The following is a 24,424-nucleotide window of genomic DNA, read 5'->3' as shown; positions in this document are numbered from 1 at the left end:
CCCCGGCTGGAAACGCACGAAGCTGCGGGGCTCGGAGCCGCTGGGGCGACCGGTGTGGGGCGCGGGGATCCCGTTACCCCCCTCGGGCCAGGGGCGTGGGCGCCTTGGGGCTGCTCCCTGGGGGGATTTGTTTCTGCTCCTCCTGCCTGCTCATTTCTTGCCGTCGGTCTGCTTTGACTTTGAGGGTAAAGCCACGCTGGCCTCCCACTGCTTTAGTGGTCTCCCTTCATTCACCCTTGCTTCAAGTGCAGGTGACTTGGATAAGTTCTCCGAAGAAAAGTTTCAGACTAGTTTCAGGTGCCAGATCCACCAGTGAGTCTTGTCTTTTTAAGTCCTTTCATGTTGCATTTTAATACTTATTTTCTGGGGGCGGGGAACAGCACAGGCTACAGACAGGGAACCTGGCTGACTGTACACAACATGCTGCCAGTTGGTACATAAGAGCAAAGAAAACCTATTTTTTTCCCTGTAATTTCCTTCTGCTGTAGTAATTTTAGGTGTGACTCGTAACACTAGCAGATGAAGACATTGCAGGCAGAAGTGCAATGCTGACATTGCCCTTTCCGTTCAGTTGCTCATTCTGCATGTCAGGCAAACCTAGTGTCTTTTAGTTTCCACGAGTGGAGGGGTGTTTTAATAAAAAGTTGGTAACTCAAGTTCCAGAAAAATTCCAGGAAATCCGGAAGAAATCTGTTAGTGTTTGGTTTGTGTTGCGGGAGGTAACAAAGATTCAGGACTGGACCCCAGTGCCACTGAGAAGAATACCACTCTCAAACCTCATTAATAGGTAATACTTAGGCTTCTGACAGATGTTAAATTAAAGGTGAGAAGGGCTCTGATGCAAGATCCCAACAGGTCTTGCATGGCAGGAGATGAGATGGTGGAATCCAGCATTGTATTGCCAGCTCAGGGGGAACTCTGGAGGGGTGCCCTGATCAGCTACCAGCCGCTGGAGCCTGCAGGAGTCTGGGAGAGCTAGCCACAGATTCAATTAAAGGCATGATAGGAACTGGCTACAGTTATTACCCAGTTTATGTGATAACTTTGTGGCTTATTCCTCATTTTATTGTGCTGTTAATTGAATGAATGAGTGGCCAGGTCACCACTTGCGATGCAACTGACCACTCCAGTGGCTCTAGAGAGACCAAGTGTTCAGCTGATAGAAAATGGCTTTCACTGAGCTACAATAGTTTTCTCAAGTTGAGGATCTGGTTATTAATAACCCAAACTGAGAGTTAAGGATGTTTTTAACGGTATCTTTTATTGAACGAGCTGTACAGTTGGGAGAGATGTTAGACACACTTCTGGGCAAATAGTGACTTGAAAAGGGCACTTTGTGCTTCAACCCTTCATATCTGACCCTTCACCTGAAAGCAGGTGGTGGGGGCAGGTGGAGTTGTCCTGCCTGCTTCTGTTTCTGGGAGGAGCATGGGCAGGGAGGGGTACAGCAAGAACAGACTCTCTTGCCTGCTTTAGGTTTATTAGATAGCCTTAATCTAATACAGGAGGAGTGCCTGCTTAAGCACTGCCCTTCCCAGTCTGGCACTGCATGAAGCACACGGGGCACTTGTACCTGGCTATGGTGGCTCTGCCTGTGCAGCAGTACCTCTGAAAGGGGCTTGCACAGGAGTGGACAGTTATTTGGGCTGGAGGGCCACTTAGTGAGTTTTAGGGAGCTGTTGTGGGCTGGTCAGCAGCCTTCCCTCTTCCACCTCCCCTCAACCCCCAACTCCTGCAGCAAGTCACCAAAAGTCCCTAAGTAGCTTTGCCCCGGGGCCCAAGACCAGCCCGGAACATGTTCTAACAGGGCACACTTGGCTGGGCAGTGGGATGGGACCACAGCCTGGGGTGGATTGGCATCCGAGAGCAGGATAGGTAGGCAGGGCTGTGATCTTGGAATGGTGATGGCCAGGGCCCAGAGCAGAGCTGTGATCCACTCCCAGTATGCCCCTGCCTGTAGAAACGGCGCTCGTTGCAGGGATTTGTGGGCAGCAGATCATGGCTCTGCCTCAGACCACAGCCCTGAACTGTCAGCACCCCAAGATCCCAGCTCTGCATTCCTGTCCCACTCCTGGATACCACTCCCCACCTACCTGTGGCCCCATCCCATCTTCCTGCCTGAGCATGCCCTGCCCACATGGGTCCCAGCTCAGTCCCCATGAAGACCTCATCAGGTGCCCCCAGTGGTGGCTGCAGAGTGCACAGGCTGGAGTGCTGGGGCAGTGGGGCCAAGGCTAGGTCCTATAGTGGCAGCAACACTATAGGCAGTGGCCTGAAGGAGCTCCTGCTGCTGGGGCAGCTAGGAAGTGGAGTCCAGCCATCTTACCACCATGCTTCAGCCTGCTGCATGCTCGGGCAGCAGGACTGGCTACACACGCTACAGCTCCTCAGATGTAGGGGGCTGGGGAAGGGGTGGGGCTGAAGTAAACCCAGCCCGGTTCACCAGGCTGTGACAGGGACAAAAAGTCCCCATGGTGGGGGCTTCTCCTCCCTTCACACTATGCAGACCTAGGCTATGGGACTGGAGGTCTGTTCCTTTTGCCCCACCCCTTCCCACCAGGCTGACTGGCGCAGGCAGGAAACAGGCTAGGGAGCAGAGGTGTTACTGCCTCAGCGCTGTGACATCTGGGAGTGGGGCTGGCCATGCTTCTCTGGAGCAGACACCATAGCCCAGGGCCACAAAGCATCCTGGGATAATGGGGGTCTGTGAGTTAACTTGAATCAGGAGGGGATCTGGGATATAAGTTTCATAAACTCTTTTAACCTAAATCAGTTAAGTTGGATATTTCATCCATCCAGGTTTATCTTGAACCAGGTTTGGTCATTTTGAAAGCAGTTTATGTATGCTGAACTTATGTTCTGTTACAGGTTTAAACTGGTGTCCAGTCACTTTACCCAGTTTATGTGTAACTTCTCTCCTTGGGAAATGTTCTAACAGTTAGGCTACGGACAGAAGAGACGGGTTTGTTCTTAACCTAGCTGAGGGAGACATTAATCTAGCTAGAGGTACTCCCCAGCTGGGTTATGAAAACTATGATACTTTGCCACAGTGAATCAAGAGTTAGTGGTTATTGTGAATCAAGAGTCTAGTGGTTAGGACACTTATCCGGAGGTGTAGGGGTAGGGTCCTGCATTACTGGCCTTGCTTACAGAACTTTTTACATATTTTATACAATGAGTGTATTATAAAATATGTAACTGGTGCAGGGAGTAGAACTAGAACCCAGCCCCCAACCTAGGAGGAGAGAATCCTAACAAGCAGTCTACAAAATTGCACTCCATTTTTTCTGGCTACAAGAATCTTGGATTCTTTGCTGCATGGAGGCACATCTTCAACAGGTGGAGAGCAGAAAGTGTCCCAACCTAGCACCGCGTGGTAATAAGGGTACTCTTCTAGGAGGTGGGCCATGGATTGAGGCCCTTCAAACTTTGGAAGAACCTGAATGTCTTCCATTTTTTAGCTGAATGCCATAACCTTTAGGAGGGACCAGTACCACCACCATTTAAAGTGACCATAAACAGTTTTTTTTGCAAACCTAATCCATCTAATACCTATCAATCTACTCTGAATGTGCCTACAGATTGGACATCTTGGGCAACGTAGGTTGCCTAGTCTTTGAATCCTGGATTGCCTAGTCTTTGAATCCTGATAGAGTGTAGGTGTGTGATGAGTGTCAAACTGTTCAGAACCACCCTAGTCTGGGATTGTGCAGGAGCTGTACTTTAAAGCGCTGAGAGACATCTAGAGAACTTCAGTATCAAACTGGGAGTTGCCTGAGTTTTCTACTCTCAGAGGCACTCAGAAAGGTGAGGAAAGTTTTTTGGATCAGTTCTGGACTTCACCACTTCACTTCTTCCTGTTTGTGGGGTTTTTTTGGATCTAGCCCAGAGCAGTTAAAATATGGAAGTTCAGTACAGTCGCGTCATATGCACATTTAACTTGCGCAAATTCAACTATATGCAGGGTGGGAGGGGGGCGGGGCTTGAGTTTGCGGCAGCGACAGGAGGTTTTGGCAGCATGGTGGTGGCCCGGCGTCATGCAGCCACCCCCCTCTCCACCCCACGCTGTGCCGCTGGCCGCACAGCTCCAAGCACGGCTCCACGGCGGCGGCAGAAGGTTTTGGAGGCAGAGGAAGTCACTGCTAGTCAAATCGGTGGCAATTTGACTATACGCGATTTTCGCCTTACGCGCTGACCTCAGAACCTAAGCCGTGCGTAAGATGCAACATGCCTGTAAACAGTTTCTTTAAACAAAAGGAAAAGATAAAGCATAACTTCATGCAAATCCATTATGGTAATGATGTCCAGTAAAGACAATTCTTGTATACTAAGTCTATGTTTTGGTTCATACAGTTTGGCCAAAAAATGACCATCTTGAATTTAAATATACAGGTTTCTTGTCAATAAATAAAATTTATCATATAGCTGCAATGCAGGCATTGACCATCATTGAGAATTAATATTTACCTGAGGATTGTGCTTTGATGGCATACAGGTGTCAGCTCTATAAATATCTAGTATTAGAGGCTCACTGATACATCAGTTTATATCGTATCAGCAGTGATAAAAGGAAAATTGACATTATTGGCAATCGGCTTTTTTTGGCTGATGTGGCTGATAATGTTGCTGATAAATGCCGTGTGCATATGCGCAGCTGCAGCATGCACATGGCCAGCCCAGCAGCTTGGACAGCAGCATCCAGCTAGTAAGTGTGTTGGAGGGGAGGGAAGGGTCATGGAGGGGAGGCAGATTGGGGCTCCCGCGATAAGGGAGGGAGCAGAGCTGGGGCAGGGACAGGTGCTGCTCAGCCAAGATGGGGTGGGAAATGGAGCTGCAAGCAGCTTGCCCCAGGAGGGCAGCTCCTGCCACTGTATGCACCCCCGGGGCAGGCGTGGGGGCGTGTGCCCCCCCAGATCTGTGTATGGGGTGAGGGTGGGCTGCTGCTGCTGCGAACTGGGGCCGGGGCGGTGTCAGGCTCTTGCCAGCGGCGGTGGGGCTAGGCCGGGGCTGCATTCAGGGCAGACAGCAGCACTGGGGAGAAGAGGTCATTGTTGGGGGGTGATGGCAAATTCTGGAGTGGCTGCAGCCCACCCTGTAGGCCCCCCTCCCAGCACAGCTTCTGCCCACTCTGAGCGCAGCCCCAGTCCAGCACCCCCCACCAGGAAGAGCCCGGCCCCACCAGAGTGGGCAGCCCGCTCGCACCCCGCGCACAGATCTAGGAGGCACACACCTGCGCCTGCCCTAGGGGTGCATGCAGTAGTGGGAACTGCCCCCTGCACTATCCCAATGAGCTGCTCACAGCTCTGTCCCACACCACACCCAGACTGGGCAACACCAATCCCTGCCCCAACCCCACTCCCTCCCTCATCATGGGGGCCTCGATTTGCCCCTCCCCATGCCCTTTTCCTTCCCCTGCCTCTTCTTCCCCAACAGACTTACCAGTCGGACCCTGCTCTCCAAGCTGCTGTGCTGCATATCGGCAGTTGGATCAGTATCAGCCGATACAGCTTGTTAATAATCGGCCATCGGTATTGGCCCAAAAAAGGTTTATCGGTGAACCCCTATCTAGTACAATAATGTGGGCATTCTGCTCTGATAGATCTGTGCTATGGGAATGGAATGTGTGGGTTAGAAGAGGAAGCATCTATTTTCTTTTGTTGATAGTCATAAAATAAATAGCAGTATATAGCAACAGCTTAAGTTCCATCTACTTATTAGGCTCCACTAATTCAGCTGTTTCTTTAAAATTATATTTTGCAGACACTGCATGCTTAAGACAAAGTGAATATTTTTTTTGCAAATAATTTTCAACAATCCTCATCATCACTAGAAAATACTAGCACATTTCAGTCTTTGACCAGGCAGCACAGAAGAGCCTGTCTTTTCAGATGCGAGTGAAGCAGAAGTCCGGGACATAGTGCTGGCTGCCTTCAGTAAAAAGTATGAAGCATTTGTACCACCATGAGGATATTGGAGGAACAAACCATTTATGAAGAGCAGATTTATTTGAGCACAGGATTTTAACAGTAGAATTCTGAGGTATTCATTTTGACCTGATTGCCGATATTGGTATTGAAATGTTTATTTGGAATGCTGTGCAGTGGAGGAAAAGAGATCTGCAGTTACCATGTTAGTGAGTGGGACTCTTCAGTCAGGTTCCAAGACTTGGGCTTCTTAAATAGGAATCCTGTTCTACAAGACTAGAAATATGAATTTTGGATATATGAATACAGATACTCAAAAAATTTTAATTGTGTAATAAGTGGTTCAGTATGTTTATTGTCCTTGAAAGTCTGATGGTGGATGCATTTTCTAAACTTAGATATTCATTCTTTCTCAGCAAATTTTCTTCAGACATTTCAAAGGAACTTCTTACTGAAGAACATGGGGAGTTTGAAGTTTAAAGTGAGCTATCTTAACTTTGGGCCCATTAGAAACTTTGTTTGTTTTGCTTTTCTTTTTAATACTTATAACTTCAAAATCATCAACCAGAATTTTACTAAACTTTTAAAAGAATATTAACCAAGAAAGGGAACAATCTTGATCCTGTAATGTCAGGAAGATGTTTTACATGACTATATAATTGTTGAGATAACTGGTTTTACAACAACCAGAAGTATGGGAGGCCCTTTTAATGGTACCCATAGAAAGATACGTTCACTGCTGTGTAGAGCTGTGCTTCTCAGCCAGGGTACCAAGGTGCCAGGTTACCCATGTTACTGCCAGGTCCTTTGAAGGGTACTGTGAGATGCGAGGAGATAAGCAGATAAGTCAGGCTCAGGCTTCTCCCTGCCTGGATGATCCCCACCCCTTCTGCACAGTCCCTATGTAAGGAGGTAAGCATTGTAATATATACATTCATTTTTTAAATTTGGTGCCACGCAATTCAGAAAATGTATGGAGGGGTCCCTCAAATCCAAAAAAGTTGAGAACCACTGCTGTAGATCTTACAAATGTAGACAGTAGACAGCAATGACTTGATATCAATAGGATTAGGGGAAGCAATAGTTATACGACCATTCATGTTAGGCTCGGGCATCCTGGTGAATTAGGTGAACATATGAAGTTGTAGTCTTAGTCATTAAAGGTGGTGTGGATAAACTGAGTTGTATGTTTTTGAGGTTATGGCTTGGGTTACAGCTGCAGCAGGTAGAGAATGCAAACATACTAATTGGAAAAATACACAGAAGGCCACCAAGATGAGATCTCTAACATCTTTAAAGACCATGATTTTGAGAAAGCACATCTAAAAGATGATATTTCATAAAGGAGAAAGTATCTACAAATAGTCACCAAACCTGCTTGATTACAATACAGTCAACACCATGAAACTAAAATACATTCAAAATATGCTTTACAGTTTGCTCCTTTGCAGTTTTATGAAAATCCATATCAAATTCTTAAGTGTTTGTGACTTCTGTGTTTACCTCAGGAATTCTCTTTTTTTTTTTTTTTCATAGACTAGACCCCATCTTAATAGAGGGTCTTTTGAATGCTCCTGGTCTTTTTTCCATAGTTCCTTTATATTGTATTAACTTGAAAAGTTTCTTTGCATGAAAAAATATTATTAGGAGAGTATTTAGAGCTAAATCCACAGACTGACAAGGGAAAACTTAATGTTTAAGATCCTGTCACCTACTGAAGTCCTCAGCTCAAGCTTTCTACACGATGCATAGAGAGGTTTAGGTGAATATAAAATGGGATTCATAGAAGCTGGCATGCTGATTGGGCAGCTGCTTAAACTAAAGTGTATGAAATACTGAAGAGTTTCAGAACTAAGCCCCATCCCTCAAAGGATGTCAAGTGCTTAACTCTTGGTCAGCAATGCCTGTTTCTGGTTGGTATTCTGAGTTAAGTAGTTTGTCTTGGAGTTAGGTCCCTAAATTAAGCCACCCCTTTACGGTGGGGGGAGGGGGAGTTAAGAAAAAAAACCACATTACACCCAATAGGCTCTTAATCTGGAAGATGGGAGTCCCTGCATTCAGATCCCTCCTTTACTTGTTTTAGGGCAGGGACTTGAATCTGTTACTGGCCTATCCCAGGTGAGCATCTCTAAGTATCGGGCTATAAAGTTAATCTCCCTCTGGTCCATTGAATAATACAAAGTAAGTTGAAAGCGCTCTGCTTTGATTGCTGTTCTAGCATCTAGTGGCATTTCTATTCAGTCAGTTGAGGGAATCAGTTGATTTAGTGGTTCATTGTTCTTTACAGGTCAGGTATTAAGATCATCTCTTCTTCTTAATTGTCTTGATGTTCCACTGATCAAGCTTACCTTTCTTCTGGCAATTTTACTCTTTTAGATATTCCTGCCCTGTCTTATTTCACAGCCTTGCAAACTGTTTTTAGCTCTTTTTAAAATAATAGATTCACCCATGGAAACCAGTCTTTAGCATCAGGTAGAGTTCCACCTTCTGGCTAAGCAGGAAAGGGGTGGTAAATCAACTAAAGATTAGGCTCTGTCTCCTCTATGCAGCCATAACTTTTGAAAAATCTTTTTTGCTCAGCTCTGCCTTCTCAAAAACAAGGTGTATGTCTTGTCTGGGGGTATGTTGTATGCAAGAAAATACCATATTTTAATATAGGTTGGTGCCTGGAAATAGAACCAGTACCAGCCAGTTCTCTGTGGATTGGACCTGGTTTAAAAAAACATTGATTCCATATCAGTATTTAAGATGAGGAAAAAAAAGTGTTTTGTTGTTTTCTGACACAAATGGATAACTACGGACTCCCAATCAGAATTGCCAGCCTGTAAAGTTGTAAACAACTCTATTTTCCCAGAGTGGCTTAATCTGTCAGAAGTCTCAAAATTATAACACATGGCTGTATCTAGAAGGTTGTGATAACAGGCTAAGTAAGAGGGAATATTTGTGCCTTTGTAGGAAAGCCTGCACAAACCATAACACCCCAAAGAAATTGCTCAAACGATGCTTCCCCACCATTCATATTTTGAAAGCACAGACAGTCTAGTGTTCAGCACGTGAGCACATGCTACAATTTTAGCAACCATTTTTATTTGTTTTAGGAGTCAAACATTGATTCCATAAAAATGATATGCCATGCTAAGGAAATGTACAAAACCCCTTTTGTAGACGAGCCTACGAACTTCATTTTATAAATCTACTGGATACAAAAAATCATGGACTCAATATAGACATTGGATTTATGACACATTATAACCTGCCTGACATCTGATTCACCAGGTACCACATTACAACCTGACCTGACCTCTTACACTTTTCTTTTTTCCCTCCCCTTTCTCCCCTTACCTCCCCTATTTTTCTGCCCTTTGTCTTCCTAATTTCCAGCTATTTCCTTTTTATAGCCTCTTTTCTACCTTGAATTACTACTACTGTAGAGTCTCCCTTACTCAGCTTTGGCCTTTCCCTGCTCTACCTTTTGTTTCCCTAATTTCTACCTATTTACATTCTAACTGACACCCTGCCACACTTTTGGCTTCTCTAATTTCTTGGAGTCTCAGAACAGCAGAGACTTCCTATGTCTGAAGAAGGGTGGTCACCCCCAAAAACGTGCTAAGAACTTTTTTCCAACTATGCAGTTGGTCTAATAAAATATATCACATCTACCCAAAGAACCTTGCTATGCTATACAATATGCACTCAGGCAGTGAGATTAGGAATTTATTTTCAATGATTTATTGCTTCCATTCTAGGGGTGGAGTCTCCTGTCACATAGGAAAACTACTCTGCTTTTCCTTTCTTGAATACTGAGTCTACTTGAGTAATGCACATCTTTGCATTTTTCCTGTGATAGATATCTAATGACTCCAACACAAACAGACCTGCAGATGCCCTTAGTCAGGATGCCTTTTGGGTGCAAGTTTGAGGAAAGAGCAAGGAGTAGAACATACTTGCTTTAATGTTAGCATGCAAAGCTTCAGGACCTGTGGATTGTCTTTCTAAATACTTTTTTCTATGCTTATATGTGTATCTATTATGGATTTATTTTTTAGACATTTTAAAATAATTCACACAAATTCTTCCTATTAAAACTTGGCCAACAATATGTAAACCCAGGAATTAAATAGTTTATCCCACAGCAAGTGTTTAAAACAAAAATTCAGTCAGGCATTTAAAGTGTACAGAAACTAAACATTGAGGTATACCAACTTGTTTTGGGGGGTGGGGGTTAAATTAGTTCAAAGATAGCTTACAAAATTACAAATTAAATTTTAACAAGTAATTTTGTAGAGACTGCAGCAAATCTCCTGTACACTTCAACAAGATCGAATTAGTGTAGCCTGTGGTTTGCTCATTGTGGGTATTTGGTATGTAAAATGCCAAAGGCCTGAGATGCTCCCAAATGCTGTTTCCTGGGAAACAAGGTCACAAGCTGCGGCTCTGATCCTTTTTCCCAGCAACAGACTGCAGCTGAGGGTGAATGTCCCCGAGTTCCCCATTCTAGTAGTCATGGCTACAAACCCAAATTCCCAGGCCACATTATGCAAGCACTTCAGGACTAATGTTATCTGCCCTGCACCTGTTTACTCTCCTCTAGAATTAGTTACTATCTGAGGGAGAACCATTTAATCAACAACAGGGCGAAGAAGAAATACAGAATTTTTCACTTGTATATCAACAGGGCAGTCCAGGAAATAATTAAAAATCTTCATACACTTTGGGAAGTAAAAAGCATCAACCAGAGTCAGTGACCTTCTTTCATGGTTTTCTCATTTTGGCTATTTTTTCACCGTTTCTTGCCATGTTTTTTTGGTTTTCTTCCCCCCCCGCCCCCGCCCAAATCTTATCAGCTGAACTTGAATGCTGTTCCAAAAAAAGGCCCCAGTTCTGCCACTGGAGGTGTGTAAATATTTTTTTTTTCAAAGTGGTGATTCCCCCATCCCACCCCCCACTAAAAAAAAAAAAAAAAATCAAAAAAAAAATTTCTTGGAATTATCCCAAAGCAAGACACAGCCATCATCAGAATGAAACTGGCTTTAAAGATCTGTTAGACTGCATATTAGACTCTAATAATAGAGAAGAGATGGAAGCCCTGTTGCTAATTGGGGGGGGGGGGGGGGTAACATAATGGGTGGGGAATCCTTATCATTTTGAGAGAGGGTTAAATTTAATTTGAGGTTTTTAACATTCTTAAATTAAATGTTTGAAATGTTCCCAAAGAAAACATGCTTTGAAATGAGAAAGCAAAATGTCTTGTTTTAGAAGTTCAGAAACAAAATGTTTGGACTTTTCTGAATGTTTTTTCTTTTTTTGCTTAATTTTTCTTTTTGCAAATTTTTCAGTCACCCTATGAAACAAGTTTTTCAGCCAACTGTTCACCAAAAAATTCTGTCAGCTATACTTTCCTTTCCATACCCTCTTCTCCAGCTGTTTCTTTAGCTCTCGCATAACTCCTCCTTTTAGACCACCTTTTCCAAAGTGTCATGCCTGGTGTTTTTCTCCCATACTTTTTCTTCACATAAGTGTATTTTCTTCCATTCTCATTCCATGTTTGTGCTCTCCACACCTGGTGGCTCTAATGCAGAAATAGAGAGCTGCCTGGAAAACTTCTAAAATATGTGACTGCCTTCCTGGCATGTGCTTCTTGTAACCATGTCTGCTCCAAGGCCTGTTTGGGCCTCAGCCCCTCTTAAATATACAAACCCTCCAGCAACAAGATTCTCCTGTCATAGTCATCTTTGTCACATCCACATTTTGGCACTGTGCTTTGTGTTCCAGAGCCATGCCTACTATAAAACATTAAAGTGTAATTAAGAGTTATAGCCTCAAAACTAAATATTTTGGTGTATGGGCTATTTGGGCAAATTATGCACAAACAGAATTACACTCCTCTTCTTGCAGTTAAGCTTAACCTTTTCATAGCACACTTGTCAGAGTGTTGTGATCTTGAGATTTTTTCATTAAGGCTTATATGGGCCTATTTTAAACGCATACAAGGTACCAGTTTTCTAAAATATTTTTTAAAATATGCTTGCTTCGTATTGCACTACCCCCTGTGCGAGCGGGCTTTCTATCTGGTTTATAAGCCATTAATAAACTAAATTCAGTGTTTCCCTACAATGTAACAGTTTAACTAAAGAAATTTTAGTTTAATTGACACAGCAGTTGTGTAAACAAGTCCGCAGACTTGAACCCAAGTGTGATTAACACTGGGGATAAGCCATATGCTAGGTCAGGACTGTCTGACTTCAGTGGCTGGGGGCTGCATGCTGTACAGATCGCAGGCCTAGGGCCACGCACTGGGCAAGCTGCATGCCGTGGGGGCTGCATGGACTCCCTTGCAGCACTGCCATGTGGACTCCTTACCACTGCTGCTGTGTGAGCCTTCTCACTGCCACCACCACATAGGTGAGCCCTGCCACCCCAGCTGTTAACACTGTGCAGGTGATACTCCACCAGTGCCATGCAGGTAGCACAAGCTCCCCCCACTCAAGTCCCTCTGCTGGCATTGTCACACATCAGCAAACTCACCGGGACTCTGGCCATGCTGTCTTGTGTCAGGGACGCAGACCACCACCACATCTGCCAGAGTAACAGGGCAGTGGTGGACCAGCACGAGCTTACTGCCTGCACTTTACCCTTGTAGGCTGCAGCCGAGCCCTCTGCTAAGTAAAAGGGGCACCGTGGCATGAGGAATCTCCAGAAGCTTTTCGGCTGCCTACAGAAAAATTGCCTTCCTCGGTTCCAGCATCAATGCAATCTTTCTCAGTTCTTTTGAGGATATTATTTGCAAACCTTGGTTTAGGAGGAGGCATGTTGAGAGGAGGAGGGTATCTTCAGCAGACAGCCTGGCCTATGGAATAGCCTAGAATCAGGAGTGCACAAAGGTGGCTTATGGCCACCTTCCCCCAATCCTCCCATCTAGCCCATGACTTGCATGCACACCTCTTTTAGCAGCACAGTAAAAGATCTCACTTTTACTAAAAGATGGATTTTTTTCCCCCTTATTTTTTAAACAGATTTTTTTTCCTTGGTAATACTGAACCATTCAGGCTTTAGCAACAGAAGACTGTTTGGAAATAATGATGTTAAAAATGCCTTAAATAATTACAACATTTATTTTTCCATAATAAAAGCATTTGATGTTGTTTGAAAGTCACCAATTGATCATAAGGGGGGAAAAAAAGATTATTGTAAAACTGTGGATTGTTGCACTTAAATAACATGGTCCAGATCACAATAGCATTTGGGGGGGAGGGGGTGGTCATGATGAAGATTTATTCATACATATAAAAAAGTTCAGAATGTGTTTTTTCACTGTATTAACCAGTGAGAATTACCCCATGATGAAACATGTTTGTAATGGTCACTCGATGGACTCCAAAGTTTTTTGGCGCTCTTTAAAGGTAGTCAACAAAATTATTTAGAGTACTTTCACTTATGCACTGCCAGGATCACTTTTATCACAGAATGGGAAAATTAAAATGTCCAGTTATAAACCATTAGGCTTATTGTAGATTTTTTGTAGCTCGCTTTACAGTGCTGTGCAAGTTGCAGGTAGCCAGAAACTCCATCTGAAAACTAGCAGCTTCCTAGGGCAGATAGGAGATGACTCAAGAATATTTAATGTTGTCCATGGACAGCAAGTGATAGTAGCTCAATAAAATGATGCAAAACCTGTTAGCATAAGGCTGAAAATACACCTTTGCACTGTATTCAGAAAAGTGCTGATAATGTCTTTTTTTAATTTAGTGGGATAGAAGATGAACTCAGCTGAATTCACTGAGGATGATGAAGGTAAAATGCTGTCTTCTGTATATATTTTAGTTGGACAGAACTACTTTTAGCAGAAAGACTTTATACCTCTTGATTGAGATGAAACAACAATTCTAAATGGCTAAAAGTGCAAACTAAAAAAAAACTTCCGTTATTTTTGTTACCCATCTTCTTTTCCCTGGCTCCAGACTTCTGCCTGCTGCATCTTCTATTCACCATTTGTGTATTTTTAGACTGTGAGCTCTTTGGGGAAGGGACTGTTATACCCTGTAGTTTTGCACTGTTCCTAGCACAGTGGAGCCTTGGCTTGGGTGAGGCTTTAGCTAACACCACTAGAAAAACAAGACATACTAATCACCCACTGTTCACAAGGCAGCTTCAGAATTAAAATACAAGTTTCTGGAGAAAGCTCATTATTGTTATAAAACTTTTTTTCCCCAGTAAAAAATATTAAAAAAAATATTGTCAAAGTAGAAACGGAAAATGAAGATGAAGCACTAGACTGCTCCGTGGCATCCAGACCTTTTGAGAAACAGCCCCTGGATGGATCAGTTACAAGCCTACAGGACTCCAACAAAAGGAAACAGATCTCTCTTGGCGGTGACGGTTCCGGGAATCAGCAAGACGCTTTACCCAGCGTGAAGAAAAGACGCTTTACCCAAGAGGTGATTCCTCTTCTCATGGCTATGCATGATTATCTGTTTACATCTTACAGACCAAATTCGCTGCTGCTATGAGCACAGTGCAGTTTGTATAGGCTTACTAGCAAGTGAATCTACAATTATGGCCTAATGTTTGCTTGGTTTATGCATTTGTCTGGATATTTCAAACAATGCAAGTAGTATCCTGTTTCACAACAAATTTACACCTTTTTATCTATTGCTAAATGTTTCTATTTTTTATACTGCATATAAACATGGCATTCTCAAACTGGTTTGGATTTGGGTGTTGTCAATTGTTAGTTGAACATTGACCATCTGTTTCTGAAATGCAGATCTGCAAATCCCTCCCACAACCAGATCCAAACATGATGAGCTACATTAGTGAAAGGGCAGAAGATCTGTTGCCCTTACACCATACAGAACTCTGCCATAATTCTCAGCGTAAGCACCTCTTTTCTTCCAAAAAGCCACAGCCAAACCTAGGAATATAAACTTTAAAAGGTTAACTTTTGAAGTGGAACAATGTACTTGAAACAGTGAGTTCACATAGTTGAATATACATCTGAATCCTGTCTTGCTCTCAAGCTGCGTATTAATAATACATACCTTCATACTGTCACGTTTAACTGCTTTATTTAAAAATAATTTAAACAACCCAAATTGATGAAACCTAAAATCTAACAAATTGATTGCTTATCACAATATGCCTTCTAACAGAGATGGAGCAGAAGTCGTTCTGAATTTGAGAGGATAAGTTGGGGCATTCTCTGGAGACGAGAGGTCACCAGATAAAGATAGCCTCCTATGCAGGTTTCACTGCTTTTGTTTTGTGTTATCTGGGAAGTCAAATAAATTCATAGTTGTGGCTGCTACTTTGTTCTTAATCTGAGTTGCTCTGGTATTACTGAATCTTATAAACAGGGATGTTAAAGTTGGAATTAAATTCCTACTTAAAGCAGGTGCTTCTCTGAACAATGATTCTGAAAAAGAGGTTTTTATGTGGTTTCATATTGTGTCACTGACTGGCATCGAATGAGCATTTTAAAAGTAAGCCTGGGCAGAGAAGTTTCTGACCTTTATCCCTGCAGAATTGACTGGGATCTAAAAGTCAGGCTTCTCATGCACCATCACTGAATTCATCTTTTTGTCTTCATATTATGTCTTCAAACATAATCTCTGCAGCCTCACAGCCTCTGGTGTGCTCATAAATTTGTCTGTGGAAGTGTATCAATGTAATGAGAGGAGAAACTGGCACCATAGTTCAAATTCAATTTATTCTGTTGTGGACTCAAGAACTAGAATAGAACCCAACTTCATGCTTGCATAGGTATTTTTGGCTCCATGTTACTTACAGGAGTAAAACGTTGCGTAAACTTATTTTTGTCTTTAAGGTAAGCAAATTAAATGGTTAAAAGGGTACAGATCATTCTTTTTTCAGAGAAGAACTTCAGACAAAATGCCTGGCCCTTTGATGGGCCTTCAGTGTAGGTAGCAATTGTGTATCGCCTTAAAAGCTTAAAACCTAAGGCTGTATCTTGTTGCTTTTTTGTACTTGAATGCAAGTTAAATATATTTTCATCTCACTAATATTCTGTATAGCAGGCTGGAAAAATATTTCATTATGGTCACCTGCAAAATGCATGCATGTTTTCTCACATGTTTGAGTTCTGCGTATTGTAATTTGATTGTTTTGTTGTTGTTCATCTACTTAATTTTCTAGGAGAGATTCTCAATATCCATGTGTGCAAAAATAAATGATAAATTAAATATTTACTGTGAATTAATTAAAACATTTGCTTCAGAACTCAAACAAAGAGAAACAGTTCAGAAATAAAGTACTTGCATGATTTTTGGTCTGAACTCCGAAGGTCTCACTGCTTGCACTTCTTATGCAAGTAGTGTAGAACCAGGAGAAATTCAGCAAATCTAAATCTCCCTGGCTTTCAGAAATCAAGAGCTCTACTTTCATTTTTTAAAAGATACTATCAAGGCATTGTTGATTTATAGACTGTGTTCACTATATTGATTTCTTTCCCCCCAAATTTGGTTTATCGTCACAAAGTTGTTTATGAGTTACATAACTGGAGTAGGTTAGCATTTCCATGTTCTTTTGTAGTGGAAGGAGAAAATTAGCACAACTTTGGGGCCAAACAATCTTGCTGATGTTCCCATAACCTGTTAATAAAGAGCATAATGAAACACTAAATACAGTTGGATGAGCTGGTGAGATTCAGTAGCCAGGTCACAGGAGTGTGGGTCAGAAAATCTGACTTCTATTCTTGACTCTGTTACTGACCTGCTGCCACTCAATCTCTTTGCCTTCCAAGTTCTTCATATACAAAGTGATATATAATGGTATGGTATTTATTCAGGTCCATGACTAGGGATTTTTTCCCCCCCAATCAGCCCTCTGTCTTGGATTTTTCTACAAAGCGAAGCTGGGGGGGCAGGTGGCTGCTGTGGTCCTGACTCTGGCCATGAGCCTGGACTGGGGCCAGAGTCAGACCCACAGCAGCTTCCTCTCCACCTCTGCTTGCCCTCTGCAGGTTCTGCTCCCACCTGTGTACCCTTCCTCCTCCTTAGTGTCAGGCACAGCTCAGCTCCAGCTCAGACTTGATTCCTTCCCGGGCATGGAATACAAAGAAACTCTGTCCCCTGCCCAGCCAATCAGCAGCACCGCCACTGCTGCCTAGCCCAGCAGAGGCTGAGCTTCCAGGTGCTGTGCTCTGTGCCCCAGCAGGGGACAGATCCCAAGCAGCATCTGGCAGTAAAGGGGGAGGAAGAGGCAGATACTGGGGGAGAGGGACAGAGAGACAGAGATTTGTGGAGAGTGGGTAGGGGAAGGAGCAGAAATAGTTGTGGGGGGGGGAGGTGGCAGAGACTGAGGAGGCAGGATGGTTGCAAGGAGAAGTGGGGAGTAGAGGACAAGGGGCCACCTGGCTCTCCTAGCCACTGCTTTCCATGCTATAGCAGTAGGGGGAAGGAGGAGAATTTAAGACAGCCCTCCAATAATTAGATTCTACACCTGGAAAATTCTAACAAATTTACACATTTTCACATATATAGAATCTAATTATTGGGCGGGGTCGTCTTAAATTCAGGGTGGTCTTATATTTGGGTAAATACGGTACTTAATTTAAGAAAGTGTTTAAAACACCTCAGGTGAAAAGTTAAGTATTATCATTGTTATGAGGTCTCAATACAGTGATTTCAAACAAAATTAAAAAACCAAAATAATATTTTATTTGTAAAACATGATTAACTGATATCCTTAATGCATTTGTGAATTTCACTTATATAGCACAATTAGAGTCACTGATGAAAGTTAAGAAGGGCATATTTATTAAATGATATCTGTGTGTGGAACACACATTTGTGGCTGTTTATTTTTAATGCAAATCACCTTACTAATGTACCATTTGTTTATTCAAAGGGGCTTCTGTCAAGTGTGAAAAACAGAGATACTGGGTCACCCACTCAGGCAAATGTAGAACAGTCTAACAAGAACAAGAATCCCAGTGTAACATGGCTTTGTGAAGAGGACACTTTCAGTGACATCACCACTCCATCCTACAAGAAACCTCTGTATGGCATCTCTCACAAAATTACAGAAAAAAAGAACCCACCAGGGGGAGAGCAGTTTGCTTCCTATGAACTGTATGAAAAGATCAGTCCTAGCAGCCCATCACATCTTCGTAATGATCATCGCAAAAGGGACTCTGGTAATACCATGGTTGTGACACCTGCCAGCACAGATTCTGATCCAAATGTATACTCCTTGATACAAAAAATGTTTTACACCCTCAACACCCTGAATTCCAACATGACTCAGCTTCATAGTAAAGTTGACCTCTTGTCTCTTGAGGTCAACAGAATTAAAAAACAAGTCAGCCCGACAGAGTCTGTAGCAGAGTTCAAGCCTCCCCCTGAGTACCAATTGACTGCTACAGAGCTGAAACAAATCATGGATCAAAGCACATCAGGCGGAGACTTGGCTTGTCGCTTACTCGTGCAGCTTTTCCCAGAGCTCTTCAGTGATGATGAGTTCAACAGGAGTTGCAGTGCATGCGGCTTCCTTAACAAAAAGAAACTTGAATCACTTCATCTGCAGCTTATCCGGAACTACGTGGAAGTTTGTTACCCTTCTGTAAAGAATACTGCTGTCTGGCAACTGGAGTGTTTGCCACAACTCAATGATTTTTTCAGTAGGTTTTGGGCTCAAAGGGAGATGGAAAATAATCAGCAGAGTGTGCAGTCCTCCAGTTTTTATGAGGCTGACCAGGTGGATTCCTCTCATTTCATTGAGGATAAAGAGCAGGAAGAAGCTTTGTCACTGGACAGGAGTAGTGTAATTGGCTCAGATTATATTCTGGATGCTCAAGATCTCAATGAGTTTTTAGATGAAGCTTCCACGCCAGGGGAATTTTCTGTGTTTTTGTTGCACCGATTGTTTCCTGAGCTCTTTGACCACAGGAAGCTTGGTGAAAGGTATAGCTGCTATGGAGATTCAGGAAAGGAACAGCTGGATCCTTCTCGGCTTCAGATAATCCGCAGGTACACAGAAATATACTTTCCTGATGTGCAAGAGGAGGAAGCCTGGTTGCAACAGTGTGTCCAACGAATAAATGAGGAACTCGAGAGCATGTACATGGATGGGAGTGAGTGTGAACAGATGAGAGAAGATTGCTACGATTCCTCTAGTTTGCCAGATGATGTATCTATCATAAAAGTGGAGGACAGTTTTGACTATGAAAGGCCAGGAAGAAGATCAAAAAAAATTTGGCTTGTGCCAATAGATTTTGATAAACTTGACTTCCCCCCTCCTGATTTTGATGTTCCTGTTCCAGATTATTTGTTGAACAAGGAACAGATTAAAAATATATATGAAAGCAGTCTCTCTATAGGCAACTTTGCCTCTCGATTGCTTGTACACTTATTTCCTGAACTGTTTACTCATGAAAACTTAAGGAAGCAATACAACTGTAGTGGCTCTCTAGGCAAGAAACAGCTTGATCCCGCTAGGATTAAGTTAATTCGACACTATGTGCAAATACTGTACCCAAGAGCAAAGAATGATAGAGTGTGGACGTTGGAATTTGTTGGGAAGCTTGATGAGAGATGTCGACGCAGAGATACTGAACAGAGACGTACATACCAGCAGCAGCGGAAAGTCCATGTGCCAGGGCCAGAGAGAAGAGAATTTCTTAGCTATGCAATAAACCCAGAAAGATTCAGAGAAGAGTTTGAAGGACCACCATTGCCTCCAGAAAGAAGCAGCAAGGATTTTTGCAAGATACCGCTGGATGAACTTGTTGTTCCAACTCCAGACTTCCCCGTGCCTTCTCTGTATCTGCTGTCTGATAAGGAGGTAAGAGAGATCGTACAGCAGAGCCTTTCAGTCGGCAACTTTGCTGCCAGGCTTCTAGTAAGACTTTTTCCAGAGCTGTTTACTCCAGAGAATCTCAGACTGCAATATAACCATTCAGGTGCTTGTAACAAAAAACAGCTTGATCCCATTAGACTGAGACTGATCCGCCATTATGTTGAAGCTGTTTACCCCGTGGAGAAAATGGAAGAAGTATGGCATTATGAATGTATACCAAGCATTGATGAAAGATGCCGACGTCCCAACAGGAAAAAGTGTGATATACTGAAAAAAGCCAAGAAAGCAAAAAAGTGACAAGCCCTTTTAAATTCCCAAGACTTTGACCACTAAATTATTTGTGAGGAGCATGCTTTGCTTTAGACTGGGCAACTGTTCTCACAATGGGAGCTGAGGGCACTCAGCACCTGAAAGACTAGGCACTAAGATTGTCGCTTTTTAACTTGTGTGCTGCATATACAAGGGCACTGCAACAGTGGGAAGTGGTTAACTACATTTGTACATGGTGAAGACCATGAATCACCAGTGATAAAGCCATTAAGAGCACAACATTTTGGCTGGTACAAAACATGTATTAAAATTGCGTTATTCCACTCCCCACTTTTGCACCTTCCTTTTTATCGCTTTTTAATAATAAATCTTTTTTTTTTAATCATTGTGCTCTTCAGGGGCAGTTTTTCATTACACACTTGTACACGGTCAAAGTTAAATAATTTGGCATTTGGAATCTGAATTTTATTTAAACCTGCAAACTTTATAGTTTTTGAAAGTGCCATGTTCACTGAAAATTATTGGAACATCAAACTGTTTCTACAGTAATTACAGCTATGCCTTTTATTTTGTCCTTGCTGATATTGGGATACTGAAAGTAATACCACAGCATCAAAGAATGGGTCAAAATGGTTTAATGTCCTTTTTACTGTTACCCACATTTTATTTCCATTTGTTATAGGAACTGAGACTTAATCCCAGGCACTCAGCATAAATGTACATTTACATTTTGACCCTATGCCTGAATTTGTACCCTTACTCACATGATTTATTGCATTGCCTTCAAGGTGACTGCAGGCCTGAATAAGTTCTGCTTGTCCAAGTAAAGGGTGCAGAATAGAATCCAAATCTTCACCAGTAGAATGTGTTGCCATTGCTTGTTAGTCTCTTTGTTAGAAAAATACTTGAAGCAAGGAATGAAGGGAGACATCTTAGTCCTTATTCTTCACCAGAATCATGATTCCAAAGGTTTCCAGCATTAAATACTACACAAAGAAAGATTTGATTCTGTAATGGAATTAATTGCTGCAAGGTCCTCACCTGTGAGGTGTGTTGATTTAACCCACTGTTTGTAAATGCAGCACAGCCTGAATACTCCAAAGGTCATAGGGGTATTGAAATTCCTTCAATTATCCAAGCTTATTTAGTGTAATAAGTAGCTGTTTGGAGAGGTAATCTTGTATGTATAACTTAGGTTCAGAGGACTCAGATTGCATTGTATGTTCAAGTATAAACAAAACTATTTGAACTCCATTGTGATGTCACTAATTTTCAGAGAGTTCAGCATTAAAAACATAGCCTGATTTTTCTATTATTTATACTGATGAAAAGCAGAAGGAATTCCACTGCTAAAATGAAGAGAATCAAGCCTCCAGGTGGGTGTTAGTAAGGACAGTGATCACTTAAGACTGACCATCCCTAGAACACTTTGAGTTATTAGTTAATGTTCTTTGTGTTCCTCCTTTGGCATTTATCAAGATGGGTTATAGTATCAAATTAGAAGTAAGCCCCACTGTAAATTTATATTTTAGACTTTGTACAAAATACTTGATATTTTTACTTCAGATTTTTAGAATTTATTGTTCTTAGAATCATGTTGATACCTTTCTTTAATTTTTCCCCTAAAGGCAAAAGATAGCAAAGTTACATTATGTTAAAGCTACATTATGTAAGTCACACGAGCTAGTAGTGGTCACTCGTTTTTCCCATTGTGATAGCAGAATCCTCAAAGAATGTATGAAGAGAGTCTTGAATGTACTAAGTAATACCCTAATACTGTTAAAATTCACTTGTTTCTTCCTCTTGGCATAAATAATAGCAGACCATGCACAAAATGGATATCAGAGCAAATGTGGCTATAAATAAAATGAAAACATTTTACCAAAGATTATGAACTGATACCATGATGTCTGCATCTTACCTTTCAGATTAGTGCATATTTTTAGCAACTGAATGTATTGGAACCTTAAGGTTTTGGGTTTTTTTACAATTGTGTGTTAACTAGCACCTCTATGTGAACTTTCTACATGCACTTTTATGGGCTACATAAAATGTCATGAAAAGAATGAAGGTCTTTTTTAATTTACTGTTGAAAATGGCTTGCATTTACCCTGCAGCCCAAAAGGTAAGGGTTGTAATATGCAGATTCTCTTTATAATTTATTTGTACTTATTTTAATGTCACATTTGTTTCACTGATATATAATAGCAAACCCCACATAAGGATTCAGCATATCACACAGTTAGGAAAGAGAAGATGAGAACTGACAGATGTTTCTATCCAGTATGAAAATTGAAAATGTTTTGATATTCATTATACGTTACTAAGTTATTTCTTGTTAAGTCAGTCAGATGAAGCTATTCATATGATACACTAATAATTTAGGAATGGATTTTGTCCTTAAAACATTATCACCAAAAGTGAGCATGCAGCAAGAACCTGGTTGTATCTCCTTTTATATTACATACACTTTATACACTCCTCTAATCTGATTGTCCAAAATCCTTTTATGATCCATCTTACTTTCAAATAGCTGTTTTTTATAAATGATATTAAGTCAACACAAGCACATTTAAAACAACTGTTAGATTGACAAAGGAAACTTCTTTGAGGTGCAAATGCATCCAATTGGTCAGTTTTAAAAATGGAGTAATTATATGTATGAATTACTGTTATGAGAGAGTAAAGTTAGCTATGAACAATTACATGAATAGTAACTTCTTTTTTTGTTTAGTTTGTCTAAGATTTGTTACTAAATTCTGGAGTGTCATTTACCTGTTGAATAAATAAGCAGGGACAGCTTGATTTGCTGTAACTATTATGACATCCTCTCTCTTTTAGAATGTAACTTTAAAAGGAAAAACTGGCTGTTTTGAAAGTGAGGCAGTAATGAAGAAATTTCTAAGTATTAACTGAAAAAAACTCAAAACAAATGTAATCATACACACACTGACTTCATAATAGGTGAATATTATTTTACCTGTCAGGTCAACAAATCCTGTTCAGGAGAATATTAAGTATCGCTGCTTACTTATTGTAACTGAAACATTTCATTGTGGTAAGGACTGAATAATTCACTCTCCTATGAAGACCCTCAAGGAAACAGCATAACATTTCTTGGCTCTATTCGCCAGAGTGGTGGTGCCAGGTTTTTCCCAATACAAGAGAATATGGAACTGCTTTTAGCATCTCACCCATTTCACACAAATGAAAACTCAGGAGCTTTGCAAGAACTTTTAATGTGTATCATCTTTTGTGAAATTTAAAGGGGAAGTTAGAGCTATCTAGCAGCCATCTTTAGCAGGGAAAGTCAAACAGCATCTTACTTTCAAAAGTGAAAAATAACCCTTGTTTGAAATGATTGCATTTGGTTACTATTATGGGTCAGCTGTAACCCTAATCAACTTGTTACAATTTTGTACTTTTCAGTAATAAAAACTACTTTCTCTTGCTTCTTAGCAAAATAGAACTACTTCTAAATACTTTACTGTTTTTAAAATGCACATAGGTTATGTAGCAGGGGTTTAGGTTGTAGTCGTGTTGGTCTAAGGACATAGGCAGACAAGGTTCCTTGGGTGAATTTGATATCTTTTATTAGACCAACCCAAATAGTTGGAGAATATTTATTAAGCAAGCTTTCGGGTTCAAAAACCCTTCGTCAGGCTAAGGAAGTTTCAGCAGTTGGTGTGCATAGATTGTGTATACATTTTCTCTTTGGGTGCATTTTTTTAAATTCAGCCAAAGCTGTGTTATTGTTTAAATATTTATGTGACAAAGGCACTAGAGGCCCCGCTGAGGATCAGGGACTGTTGTAGTCAGCATTTTGCACGTATGCATGAAGGCCCATGAAATCTTAACTCCACATAGAAAATGGCTAGTATTTACTCTTCAGGTCAAAGGGCAAGGAATGTAACATACAGGTTTTCTTTATAATTTACTTTTACTTATTTTAATATCACAGTTGTTTCACCAATTAACACTGTTAAATCTTGCTGAAAATTTCAACACATCTTAGACTTGCCTGTTAAAAAACAGGGGTAAGTTGATGGGTGTTTCTACCTAACATGTACATTTAAGAGATGACTGCGCAGATGATTTTATAATTAGAGGGGGTGGGCGGGGAATGAGGATAGTTTAAACTTGACTTTTGGAGTAAGCTGCTGACATTTTAGAGCTGCTATTGACATGAATTATGCTTTGTTTGGAAGCTTCACTAAATTTGGAAGGAGAGAGATACTTTTATTGTTGTCACTCAGGTTACTATTAATGCAATTATTATTTCTCTTACGAATAATCTAAGGGTACTTTTGAATATATTTTACACCACCTAAATTGGAAGATGTGAAACCCTATTTTTGCTCCCCTCCCTAAGTCAGTTCTTTCATTGCATTATTAATATTCTTATTTTTTATAGA

At 41.5% G+C, this 24,424-nt stretch overlaps 1 protein-coding gene across 6 annotated transcripts; it reads left to right on the top strand.

Moving 5' to 3' along the window:
- Positions 1-57: 57 nt before the first annotated feature.
- BEND3 (BEN domain containing 3) lies at positions 58-23,473 on the top strand. Of its 6 annotated transcripts, XM_025199229.1 has the most exons (7): positions 58-312; positions 3,582-3,807; positions 5,761-6,039; positions 6,341-6,405; positions 13,671-13,715; positions 14,136-14,359; positions 17,790-23,473. In XM_025199229.1, the coding sequence occupies exons 5-7, from the start codon at positions 13,682-13,684 to the stop codon at positions 20,034-20,036; spliced, it is 2,505 nt and encodes an 834-aa protein (XP_025055014.1). In that variant the 5' UTR covers positions 58-312; positions 3,582-3,807; positions 5,761-6,039; positions 6,341-6,405; positions 13,671-13,681; the 3' UTR covers positions 20,037-23,473. The 6 variants fall into 6 exon arrangements, with proteins under 6 accessions (XP_025055014.1, XP_014373587.1, XP_014373584.1 ...); XM_014518101.2 differs by lacking the exon at positions 6,341-6,405 and having other exon boundaries at positions 14,169-14,359; XM_014518098.2 differs by lacking the exon at positions 6,341-6,405.
- Positions 23,474-24,424: the final 951 nt, after the last annotated feature.

Source organism: Alligator sinensis, unplaced genomic scaffold, assembly GCF_000455745.1.
Source record: "Alligator sinensis unplaced genomic scaffold, ASM45574v1 scaffold313_1, whole genome shotgun sequence".
Classification (NCBI taxonomy): domain Eukaryota; kingdom Metazoa; phylum Chordata; order Crocodylia; family Alligatoridae; genus Alligator; species Alligator sinensis.
Note: the sequence above shows the minus strand (reverse complement) of the source record. Positions and strands in the feature narration are given on the sequence as shown.